The sequence below is a fragment of the Spea bombifrons genome, chromosome 2 (genome assembly GCF_027358695.1).
Source record: "Spea bombifrons isolate aSpeBom1 chromosome 2, aSpeBom1.2.pri, whole genome shotgun sequence".
In the NCBI taxonomy this organism is placed as follows: Eukaryota; Metazoa; Chordata; class Amphibia; order Anura; family Pelobatidae; genus Spea; species Spea bombifrons.
Window position 1 is genome coordinate 69,350,697 of NC_071088.1, and position 12,913 is coordinate 69,363,609.

Sequence of the window (12,913 nt, forward strand, 5' to 3'; positions counted from 1 at the left end):
TTCACATTTTGTTTTAGCAAGTTACATAAATAATTTCTTACCTGCCATTACATTTTGAGTGCTTGCCTTTCATTGTATTCCAAAAATTACTTTAAAGCATTTATTAGGGTTCAGAGGAAGGAATTTTTTTTGGTATTTGTTTTCTGAAGCTGCACTTTGCATCTAAAATCTGCTTGGAACTGCTGCCTTATTATCATCACAGAAAGGAACAAGTATTCTTAACTTTGTGGATCTTCAGTAGTCGAACCATTGTAAAGGACCTCTCAATTTGTGTTATAATTGTATGCTTTCCTCCAACCCAATAGTAATATTACTACTATTACTATTTGGCTTTGCTGTTTCCTAATCATCCTTTTTCTTTTTTGTGATACGAAACAGGATAAACACAACATAATGAAAATACAATTGTGGTGGACTGACCAGTTTTTTTTATCTTTTCTGACAACATCTGGACAAAATGAAAGTATTTGGACAAAAAATGGTCCTTTAAGAGACACACTAGTCTCTCAAAATTATATGCAAATTGTATTTACCGTATGTAAATAAGTGTAGGCCTTCTTATGTTATTTAAGAATTAGATTTAACTGTCACTCTTCTGGCTGACTATACTCTTTGCACATATTCAGTAGCACACCCATTGAAGTCGATGGTATCTGAGCTCACATTGAAATAAGTGGGAGTAACAGCAGCCAATAGCATGTATGCCAGCAAAACATCAGTCTTCACATTTCATACGTATGATTAGCTGTTGCTAAATGAAAGTTGCAGTAGAAGCTCAGCACCCATTGAATAGAATTGGGTGTGTTCCATAGGAAGGAGTTAAAGGACACAGACATTTCATTAAGCAAAATAGATTTCAGTATGCATTTCATCCAGAAATAGGGCAATGGTGTTCCTTTAATGTCCAACATCTGATGACAATATCACTGTCAGAGATATATCATTCCTAGTCCTATATTTTCTCTTTTTGGTAATGTCTAACCTCTTTCTATTTCAGGTAAACCCAGAAAGCTGGGAAGCCGGGAAGATGCCGCTTGTTCCGTATTGACAGGATGAGAGGTTACCATGGAGAAGGCAGTAAATCACAGCCTCCATGTCACTGTATGCCAGAAACCCGGGAAAGAGCACTGGATTTCACTCATCACGGCCCAGACTTCCGCAAATCCTACCCACGCAGCGCATCTGAGTCTTGTTCCCTTGATCTGCACTATTGCCCTTCTCGGAGTGCCGGTGTGACCCCAGATTGCCCTGGTGGTTCCATGAGCATGCCAGAACCCCGGTCCTCCAGTGGTGGTACTTACCCCAGAATGCACCACAATCCCCAGCAGTACGACTCTTGTGATGAATGTATGGCTGCCATTGCTCATACCTCCAGCAAGATCAACCGCCTACCCCCCACCTTGCTGGATCAATTTGAGAAGCAGTTGCCTTTGCACCACGACGGCTTCCATACCCTCCAATATCAACGGACCAGCACCACAGAGCAGCGCAGTGAGAGCCCAAGCCGCATTCGCCACCTTGTGCATTCAGTGCAAAAGCTCTTTGCCAAATCCCACTCCCTAGAGACACCCTCGAAACGTGAATACAATGGCACCAGGTATGAGGGGCGTGGAGGGGATGGCTACCAGCACTCCCAGCCTCGACATAGCAAAAGGAGCAAAAGCAAAGATCGTAAGTCAGAAACCAAGCACCGTTCAAAGATGGCAGGGTGGTGGAGCTCCGATGACAACCTTGACAGCGACAGCAGCTTTCTGGTGTCAGCTCGTCATGCCATGGAGCACGGAGCTCCCTTTGGAGTGGACACTCCTGAAAGTGCCTTCAGAGACTTGACCTTGAAGAGTCTAAAAGGAGGAGGTGGAGAGGGAAAATGTCTTGCCTGTGCTGGGATGTCCATGTCCCTGGATGGACAGACACTGAAAAGAAGCACGTGGCACACAATGACAGTCAGCCAGGCAAGGGAGGCCTATCCTAGCTCAGGGGGCCATCACCAGGACAAGATGATGATGCTTCAGGAGGCTAAAGGGAAAGAAAGAGGGTATCATTACTTACAGGTATTTACATATAGTTCAGTATACAACCAGTGTTTTTATTAATGTAAGTGATGTTTGCATCTATCAGATTTATTTGAAGATTTGTTCCTATTGAGTACACCAAGTAAGCTGTTTAGCTCTTGCTTAGTATTTGGCTAAATATTTTGATATTTCAAAAGAGAATGGGAAAAAGTAGAGAAATATAACTAGAAGAGGTCCCTAATGTCAAAGCTATACAAAAAAAAAGAAAACCGTATGATTATAGTGATTTAAGTGGCCCACTACAGTTTATTAAATAATAACGCCATATAATGGTGTTTTACATTGGTGTTGCCAAGGGAGCTAAAGCAATGGGTGTTTTGTCCATCAGACACAAATGAAGACTCCGGATATGTCTGGCATATTCTCCTTCGTCCCTCTTTCAGCTAGCTTAACAGTCTTCCTATCTGATTTGCAAATTATCTTTTCCTGGAGTACAGCACTGGCTCAATGTTCTTGGCTCAACTCTCTGTAACATGCAGTGCTGCTCATGGTGTGTTCCAATTCATCCCAAACGTGTTTAGTGGGGTCTATCTCACCAAACTCATCAAGTTATATCTTTATGGATCTTAATTTGTTCACTGAGGCACAGTCATACTGGAACAGGAAAGGGCCTTCTCCTAACTGGTGCCATTTGTCAGATGGAAATATACCAGGGTACCAGATAATGGTACTACCTGTATACAGGCTGCTCAATTCCCGACTCCCATTTCTCCCTCTGAGACAGCTGCCTATACAAGCTGCTCAAGTCCCGACTCCCATTTCTCTCACTCTGAGGCAACTGCCTCAGAATGAGGAGAATGGGATTTGGGAGTCGAGCAGCCTGTATACCGGTAGTACCGGTATCTGAGTCCTTCCCCGTGGTTATAACTCTTGGAGTTATAACCACTGAGATGGCTCAGATAATGTTTAACCACATTTAGCCACCACCTACCTAAAACAAGCGCCCGTGGGCTGCTTATCGGATGGACGTGTTTACGGAAAACCTGGTACAATTTTATAAATGTCTTCGTATGCTGATGTTGCAAGATTGATCCTAATAGATTGTTACTTACTGCTCACCTTCGATGAAACTTGTTTCCGGTTTCCTTTGTACAATTGGAGCGAGCAGAAGTCAAGTTACTTACTGTAAGTATAGAAAATTATTTTCCGTGGTACTTGTGCCACCTTTTTGCCAAAGAAGGTAAATAGGATCCCATGTGTTTTACCCAGATATCTCCAAAGTAATCACGCAGACTGTAAAGAGTAAAAAGTACATGCTATAAATAGTTTTAACCCCTTCACGTCAATTCTCATGCCAGACACGTCAAGGAAAAACATCCCCGTCATGACTTTAAATGGGTGTAGAAAGCAATCTATTATGGCTTTCTTTACCTTAACGGTGTTGCTGTAATGCCTTAATCTTGAGGCATTCAGCAACACCGAGATCTGGAGCATGAGTCCCATGTGGCCCTTCCACTGGACATCAAGGTACACTGTATATAATATGCCAAAGGATGCCTGATATAAAAGAGCTTAGGAGGCGATTAATTAATCGATACCGAGGCATTTAGCTACACATAAAAACCCACCCCAAGATGCAATGTACTGCTCCGGAAGCAGTCACAAGCACCACTGCCAGAGATTTTGCCTCTCTAAAGGTGGTTGCATCCTTTAAAAAAATAAACAGGTTTCCAAGAGGGTCTCTGCATGCCCTCCTGATAACTCTGGGCTCTGCATCCAACCATACAAGTGTGATTAGTAAAATAAATAAAATAAAAAAAAAATAAGAAAAAATATATAAATAGTTAAAATATATTTGCAGCATTTGGTAGCATGAAAAAACTATTCCCTATTGATGTCACTATCAGGAGAACCATCCATTTCCAACAAAGTGTAAAAAAAAGTCTGAGCAAGTCCTAAAATTAACGCTATATCTTCACAAAAATTATTTCATGGAAAGAATTAAAATACAGGCATTTTAAATGTCCATGGGGTGTCTATTTTTATTTTTTTTTAATAATTTTGTATGACAAGGATATCCCAAAAATAGGACACGAACGCAGACTGACCAGATGTTGAAATTCCGAAAAATGCACACCTCACAAACGTGGCCTTTTTTCTCAATTCTCAGTTTATTGCACGTTTGGTAAAAGGAACACAATACAGAGTATCACACAGTAAGTCACAGTGTGCATCCAAGCAGTGTACATATAGCTTCAACAGAACACAATAGCTGAAGAAAATGTTGGTGCACATGGCTACCCCACAAGGAGCAGCGTGACAACATTGTACTATCCATACTAATTCCAAGCGCACAAGGATCCACATAACAGTGTAGTACGGAGCAGGCAAGACATTGAGAGCATATCACTAACAAACATATATAAAGGCAAAGAAAGAAAATACAAACAACGGCGTCCCAGGGTCCAGAGAAGAGCGCCCCCGATTAGGGGCAGACATTAGCCTCAAGTAAGTGAATACATAACGGAGTAAATGAAGGTGGCCCTCAGTTCCACCCTAATGGCAGATAAAACCTACAAAGATAGTAAAGAAGAACACTGCGTTTCCAAGTTTGTCACATACTCCCTCCAGTGGAACCATTTGAGCTCAATTTTGTGTCCGGCCCCCCTAGCGGACCATACTAAAACCTCCATCTGATATATAAATTCAACCTGGTTGATCCAGGCTGTAAAAGTGGGGGGGGGGTGGCCGATTTCCAATGTCTAGGGAGAACAGCGTTGGCCGCATTGATCAGATGGAACGTTAAGGAGCGTTTATAACTGGCAGGTGAAGTAGTGGTATGATGGAGTAGGACAGATTCAGGAGAGGCCTGAAAGTCTGGATTGGCAACTGCACGGATAGCCGACACGACGGCGTCCCAGAAGGGCCTGATATCAGGGCAGTGCCACCAAATATGCAGCAATGAGCCTGGGTGGATGCCGCATCTCCAACAGGTAGGTGGAACCTGAGACGCAAACCTATGGGTGTCCAGAGGGACCCTATACCATCTCGTGACTATTTTAAAGGTCGTTTCCTGCATCCGGCTAGATACCGAGCCCTTATGAACAATATGAAGAATGTTGGACCATTCTTCTGGGGAGAACGAGCAATTCAAGTCCCTCTCCCAGAAGCTAAAATAATACGGTTTGGCCAGCGGCTCCGGGGCCAGTAGTAAGGCGTATAATTTAGACAGTAAGTGGGAGGGTTCTTTCTGCTCTAGGCAAAATCTCTCCAATTGAGTAAGCGGCCTGTCCGCCTGCGGAAATGTTGCTAAGGACACAACAAAGTGTCTAAGCTGATGGTAGAGAAATCGGAGCGGGAAGGTTTGGGAACCCGAGCCCACCAGCATCTCCAGAGGCTTCAGCACCCCCCCACCCACGACATGACAGAGACGAAGAATGGGCACCCCGGGGGCACGGAAGGCTTGTAAACTACCCACCGAGTGACCCGGAGGAAAGTCAGGGTTCCCCTCCAGGGGGGTCATCGGGCCAGGGAGTCTGGAGAGAGAGCCCTCCCTCAAGATCTTACGAAAGACCCTCAAGGTAGGACCAATGAACGGGTGGGCAGGGTACGTAACGCATTTCAATGGAGCACGAGTCCAGGGCAGAGCACCAATAGGGTATGTCAGGAACGAGGCCTCCAACGCTATCCATTGTTTATCGGATTTAACAGACCATTCCACGACTCGGCGTAAATGAGCCGCCCTCCAATAAAGGTCCAAACTCGGAAGGCCCACTCCCCCCTGCAACTTAGGCCTAATCAGGTAAGAATATGATAAGCGCGAAGGCCTCCCCCTCCACACATAGCGTAAGAAGGACCTCTGGCAACGACGGAAAAAGGGCCTCGGGAGGTGAATGGGTAGGGTTTGGAATAAGTAGAGGAAGCGAGGCAATAGGTTCATCTTGATAACCCCCACTCTCCCAAACCAAGATATATGGGGATAAGCCCATTGACGTAAATCTGAGTCTAATGCGTTCAGCAGGGGATCGTAATTCAGAGCGTGAAGTTTGGACAAGTCAGAGGGAATAAGCAGACCGAGATACCTAATAGAGTCTTCCTTCCACTTAAAAGGAAACCTGGCGCGTATTTGCTGGGTCATTGGCAGAGGGAGGTGAAAACCCATAATTTCTGATTTGGAGAGGTTAATCTTATAATTAGAGAGATCTTGGAACCTGGCGAGCTCCGACAGGACGGCCGAAAGGGACTGGACAGGGTTGGCCAGAGTAAAGAGTATGTCGTCCGCAAACAGCGATAAGGCGTAGGGACGAGGTCCAATCTGGACCCCCGCAATATCCGGATGAGCCCGGACGGCGTTAGCAAAGGGCTCAAGGACCAAAAGAAACAAAAGGGGGGAAAGGGGACAACCCTGCCTCGTGCCGTTTGACAGCGTAAAAGAATCAGACAAAATGCCATTGAGAGAGACTCGTGCGGTTGGAGCGGCGTACAGAGCTTTAATACAGGACAAAAACCCATGACCTAAGCCAATTCTCGAAAGTACCTTAAATAGAAAAGACCACGTCACCCGGTCAAACGCCTTTTCGGCGTCCATAGAGGCCATGACCATCGGAATTTTGTGTTCTTGGGCATATGAGATTATATTGATAACTTTAATGGTATTGTCCCTAGCCTTGCGACCTGGGACAAATCCCACCTGGTCAGAATGAATTAAGGAGGGTATGAAGGGCATCCGACGGTTTGCCAGGATTTTGGAAAACAACTTAAGATCAACATTGATTAAAGAAATAGGGCGAAAGCTACCACACAAATCTAGGTTCTTATCTGGTTTAGGGAGAACCACAATATGCGCCGTCAAAGATTGTGGGGCAAAGGCAGCGCCCCGAGCGATAGCATTAAAAAAGGAAACTAACTGCGGACCCAAAACTGGGAAAAATTTCTTATAGTATAAGATCGTAAAGCCATCTGGGCCAGGGCTTTTACCAGCGGGATAATTTTTTATAGCCATATCAACCTCGGCCAGGGAGATCGGACTGTCTAATAGGACTTTGGCGTCAGTCGGTAAGACCTGTGTGATAAATCTCGATAAATAGTCAGTAGTGGTCGCATCCAAGTCAGAGTCAGGGTCCCCCGGGCGAGGCAAATTATATAAGGAGGTGTAGTATTGTCTAAAGCATTCTGCTATCTTATCTGATTGGAAATGAAGCCGATTGGCGTGGTCCCTAATGCGCGTAACATAATTCTGTGCCCTCTTAGCCCTCAGCGCTCGTGCCAGAAGCCTGCCAGGTTTGTCTCCATACTCATAGAACTGGCGCCTCACCAGCAAATAATTACGCCTGGTTTTAGCGTCAAGAAAGGAAGCCAACCGCGCCCGCAGGGCCGTCAGCTCCAACTGAATGGAAGGGAGTAGAGATAATTTATGGCGAGCCTCCAAACGCGCTATTTGCTGCGCTAGCTCTAATATAGTGGCCGAGTTTAGTCTCTTTATGGAAGCACCTAGCTTTATTAGGTGGCCCCTCATGACTGCCTTGTGCGCCTCCCAAACAATCGGGAGGGGAACATCAGGGGTAATATTATCTTCAAAGTAGTACTTGATATGGGAGGACAATTGGGACACGTGATGAGGGTTACTCAGAAGATTTTCGTTAAGCCTCCAGTGCCACTTTGTTTTAGGTAAGTCTTGTAAATTAAGTTTCAAAAATACCTGGGCATGATCACTAAGGGAAGTTATGCCTATTCTAGCCGAATGCAGGACCGACAAGTGGAAATGAGAAATAAAAAAAGTGTCTATACGGGAGTATTTATTGTGACTTGGGGAGAAGTAAGTAAAGTCCCTTCCAGTGGGGTGGAGGGTTCTCCATGCGTCCATCAGTTGGTTCAGTCTCAGATGTTTAACGACTTTACGTATCGCTGAGAACGGAATATGAGAGCTCCCAGAGGAGGTATCACTCTTAGGGTCCAGTACCATGTTAAAGTCGCCACCCAAGACGACGATACCCTCCTGAAAATCGGCCAACCTATTCAGGATCGATATAAGAAAACGCGCTTGGTTGGAATTTGGTGCATACACATTAGCGAATGTAATTTTATGTGAGCCAAAATAACCTTTAACAAAAACAGCACGGCCATCACTATCTTTCCAAACCTCCAAAGGTTGGAAGCGGAGCAATTTATGTATGAGGATAGCTACCCCCTTGGTTTTAGAGGAGGGGGAGCTGGACAGAAACGATTGCGTAAAATGCCTATTCAGGAGCAGGAATTCCCTGTTGGCAGAATAATGGGTTTCCTGGACAAAGGCGACGTGTGACTTAAAGGAGTGTAGGAACGCTAAAAGTTTAGAATGTTGCTGAGGTTTATTGAGGCCTCTAATATTCAGAGAGACCAGGTTAAGAGTATCATGAGACATTAAGGACTGTAGCAAAATGCTGAGGTGAGAACATCAAAAACACTGGACGCCTGGGACAGGCAAAAAACAGAACAAAATAAAACAACGTAAACCAACATATGGAGTGAGGTGTGTGCGAATTGTGTTGTGCAGGTAGGGACAACATCCCAAATGATGTAAAATGTGTGGCGAGCAGGGGGACTGCAAGCAGGCCCAAATCCACTGTCCAGGAACGGACAGGAAGGCTCCGGGGGGGGGATTGCCAGTGAAGGCAAGGGAGAGAAGAACCAGTGAGAGTGGGAACAATACGTCCCCGACTACGGAACAAAGTACATAGAGTTTACCGCTTGGGGACCTGAAATTAGGGAAACAGGTCCAGAGACTGATACAAGCATGTCATATCAGTGTAATAATAAAAAAAGAAAAAAAAAACACATGTCGTGAAAAGAAAACAAAGGAAAAAATGCAGGAGTGTATGAGTGTATGGGGAGATAATAGCAGCAGGACGCCAAAGGCCCAGCCAAGTGTTGCGAGATGAGGCGAACAGGCCTCATGTATGATCCAGACTCAAGAGATGTAGTTAATGATAGTGTGTAGGATGGTATGTAGATAGTGTGTGCAGTGAGAACAGTGGACTAACGAAATCTCCCCAAAAGAGGAACAGTAGAAATGTAAACAAAACAACAACACGATAGACCGACACAATGTGAAGGCCGACGTCCATAGTGTCCGACATGTAGGGTTAACATCAGCTTACCCATCGGGAGCGAAAGGCACGAGTGCCGATACGGGTTGAGACAAAACTCACGGGGCCAGAGGCCCGGACCACGGGTACAGGAGCGTAGGTAGTCCATCCACGCATCGAGTCCCGGCAAAAGGTCGAAGGGAGTAGAGGTAAGCTGGACCTGAAACACGTAGATCGGGTGCATCAACCGGCTTGCTCCATCGTGGCAGCTAAGTGGCGAATCCTCTTCCTACGGTTTGTCGGCGCCGACCAGGTTCTGGATGTTTCCGTAAGCAGCTTCGGAGGCTCCAGCGTAGGTTCCCAGTTCGGTAGAGAGAGCTCAGGGAGGCCAAGCTGCGTGAGAAATGAGGCTAGGTCGTCGTACTGGCGAAGAGTACAAACCTCTTTGTCCTTACGGGCAATTAAAACAAAGGGAAAACCCCATTGATATGGGATGTTCGCTTCCCGCAATGCAGCTGTGACGGGTTTGAGGATCCGACGTTTCTGCAGGGTCATCGGGGATAAGTCCTGAAAAATATGGATCTGCTCACCCGCGAAGTCCAGGACCCCAGACAGACGACAAGCCTTCAAGATAGCCTCCTTGACTGTGTAGTCGTGCAGACAGCAAACCACGTCTCTCGGCGGCGCAGACGGAGGACCTTTCGGACGGAGCGCACGGTGAGCTCTATCGAATTGTATCGGCGTGTCACTCGGTTGCTGTAGTATCTTGTTGAACAAAGATTGCAGTGTCGAGCGAATATCCGCCGCTGTAACCGATTCGGGAAGTCCCGGTTATCCAAATCTTCCATTTGTCTTTGTAGCGTTTTGAAAAGGTCCGAGTGGTCGCGGGAGAGATTAGAAAGGGAGTCCACGGTTTCGCTGGTTTTGACCTGATCTTCCTCCAGCGTGGCCACTCGGTCTCCAATATGTTGTACATCACGTTTAATAGATACAAGGTCAGCACGCACTCCCTGTAGAGCCTGATCCAGGGCAGCATCTATCACGGAAACCAAATCCGCCTTAGTAGGTAAGTGTTTCAATGCCTCCTGCCACGAGGAGGCCGCGTCCGGAAGATCCTGGGAGACAAAGTCCCGATCCAGCGAGGCGTCGTCCGAGCACTCACTTGCTCGACTGGAAGGAGAGGGCGCCATCTTGGAAGCATGGCCCCTTGCGTCCGAGTCCCGAGAGCCTCGGAAAAACTGTCGAACCGACGGATTTGGTTGCTTTTCCAGGGTACCCGGAGGTTTAGGGGTGCCTGTCGTTCGGTTTGATTTCCCCATAATTGCGGTATGATAAGGTTAAATGAAGACGTTCCGAGTCGGTGAACGGAGCTGCGAAGTTAAGCAGCCATCTAGGTTCAGCACTGGCCCCGCCCCCCACAAACGTGGCCTTTTACCTCTCAAATAACAACCTGACTGTACTCAGGAGATGTTGCTGAACACATATTTGGTGTTGTTTGATAGTAACATATACCAGGAGCTGTAAATTCATACCTAGTTAAGTAGAATGTGTGAGAAAGAAAACTAAAAAATACTATGGCAAAATTTGACAAAGGCTGGTGGTAAAATGTGTGCATGCAAAGAGTTAAAATACAAGCATATAAAATATCTTGGGGTGTCTAGTTTTCAAACATATATGGCTTGATGGGGTTAACTGAATTGGCTGGCCTCAAAGATGTTCCAATTTGGCAATGGGGCAGAATTTTCAACATGTCAAAATTCCAAGTTGAAAAACTGAATTGCACTTGTCCCAAATGTGGTCTATTACCTCCCAAACATCCTGATAAACCCATACATGAGTGATATCACTGTACTAGGAGATGTTGCTAATCACATATTGGGGTGTTATAGTGACATATACCAGGAGCTGCAATTCATACCTGAAGTAAAATGCGTGTGAAAAAAATACACAAAATAATTACTACCACAAAGGCAGTTGATAAAATTAGTGCATGGAAAGAGTTAAAATACTAGCATTTGAAATACCCTGGGGTGTCTAAGTGTCAAGCATATATGGTTTCATGGGGGTAAATTGAATTTGCCGGCTTCAAAGACATCCCAAATAGGACATGGGGGCAGTATGACCATATTAAAAAATGGTTTTGGAATAGCAAAATGCTAATCGTACATATTGCCCTGTGAAATGCTAAAAACATTGGGTATTTTTAGAATCTATTTTTGAATCTATTTGTAGAATCTATTTAGCAGTTTTTTCATTAGCTTTTGTAGATGAGGAAAAGATTTTTCAAGTAAAAGTAAGCAAAAGTCCCCTTTTTCTCATTTTTCACCATGTTTTATACTTTTTTAATAGTAACTAATATGAACGATCAAATAATGGTATCTAAAGAAAGCCCTTCTTGTCCTGAAAAAAATATAATTTGTGTAGGTACAGTAAATGAGAAAGATGGGGTGAGCAGTGGGGTGATGGTAGGTGTTTAGGAGGGGGTTGCAAAGAAGAGAAGTTTTTAATCTAATAGTTTCGCAGTTATAATTCGGTTTTGGAGGGACAGAGAAAGGAGATAAAAAAAATGTGTCGCGGATTGGTAGAAAGGGAAGATATTAGAGTGGAGAAAAAGAGTTGTTTAGTGAGAGACGGCGGAGTTGTAAGAACGAAGGATGAATTTGTAGTGAGTAAAGTAATAGATGGATTTGGATTTTCTGAAGTAATGTGATTCTATTGAGGAAACAAGACATGACTGCCAGATTGCTTCCACAGCTAATCTCTGTTGATTCCTTTGTAGTAATAAGGGTTTATTTTACATCTGTTCCTTACAAACACATTTATTAGTTCTTTTAGGTGCAGAATGTATTCTACATATTTATCTTGCATACCCTGGCACATCAGAGAACAATTAGACTATCCTAACATAATCTTCTTCAATGCACATTTGACAATAGTTGCAAAGTATGATTTAAATGATCTAACCTTTTAAATATCTGTACAATATCTCTGACATTCCCATACTTGGAACAGGCAAGTCAACTAATTATTCATATATGTTAATACAGCTATAGAAAAATCCTACACTTGTGAGACCAGTTAACAGGGGCTGTCCAAATAAGGCTGCATTTACAGTTAAATCCAATATAGATAAAAGTCATCAAAATTTAGCACCAAGATAAATAACGTACATAGTAAGCCTTCATTTTAGAAAAATATTACAATTTGAGGGTAATTAGTTTTCTTTGTAATGGCTGAAATCGAGGCAACTTAGCATCTTTTCTGGAATTCAACAATTACCCCCATCTTTAAGACATATATAGTAGACCTGAAGTAGACCTGAAGTTTCAAGGTAGACCTGAAGTTTCAAGGTAGACTCCAAATCTTAATGTCACACATGTCACTATTGTGTCTATTCGCTGTGAAGTCCAGTGGTCTGTTAAGTTAAGGCTTAACTGGACTGACCAGACTCAACTTAAGTTGCATACACTTGTATGCTAACACACCCACAGCAACTCATATTCAATAATATCTGCTAAAGTTGCTTCCATGGGCATGTGTGTTGAATGACAATTGTGTGTAATTGTGTATAAACTGATCCCAATTTAAGCAAGATATAGTCAATCTCCCCATTACTAGGCACTAGGGATGCACCAACATATTTGTGGCCAAGATATATTGTCCGAAAAGGGCAATATCTACAAATGTGTGTGGGGGGGGGCGGCCGAAAAAATTAGTCCGCAGAGGCCCCGCTGCTTGCCTGTGCATTGCCTGCGCGTTGCTTATGAGCAGAGTCTCTTGTACCACCCAGGGGAAGCAGGAACCCAGCAGAGTCACATGAATGCACATCACTTGACC

General features: G+C 44.4%; 1 protein-coding gene across 3 annotated transcripts in view; it reads left to right on the plus strand.

The window, feature by feature from the left end:
• Positions 1-12,913, plus strand: part of DLGAP3 (DLG associated protein 3) — a 148,100-nt gene that overhangs the window by 82,162 nt on the left and 53,025 nt on the right. For all 3 annotated transcript variants that reach the window (XM_053454692.1, XM_053454689.1, XM_053454690.1), the window contains one exon: positions 998-2,051. In XM_053454692.1, the coding sequence (XP_053310667.1) occupies positions 1,053-2,051 (999 nt within the window). In that variant the 5' untranslated portion in view covers positions 998-1,052. The remainder of the gene's footprint in view (positions 1-997; positions 2,052-12,913) is intronic.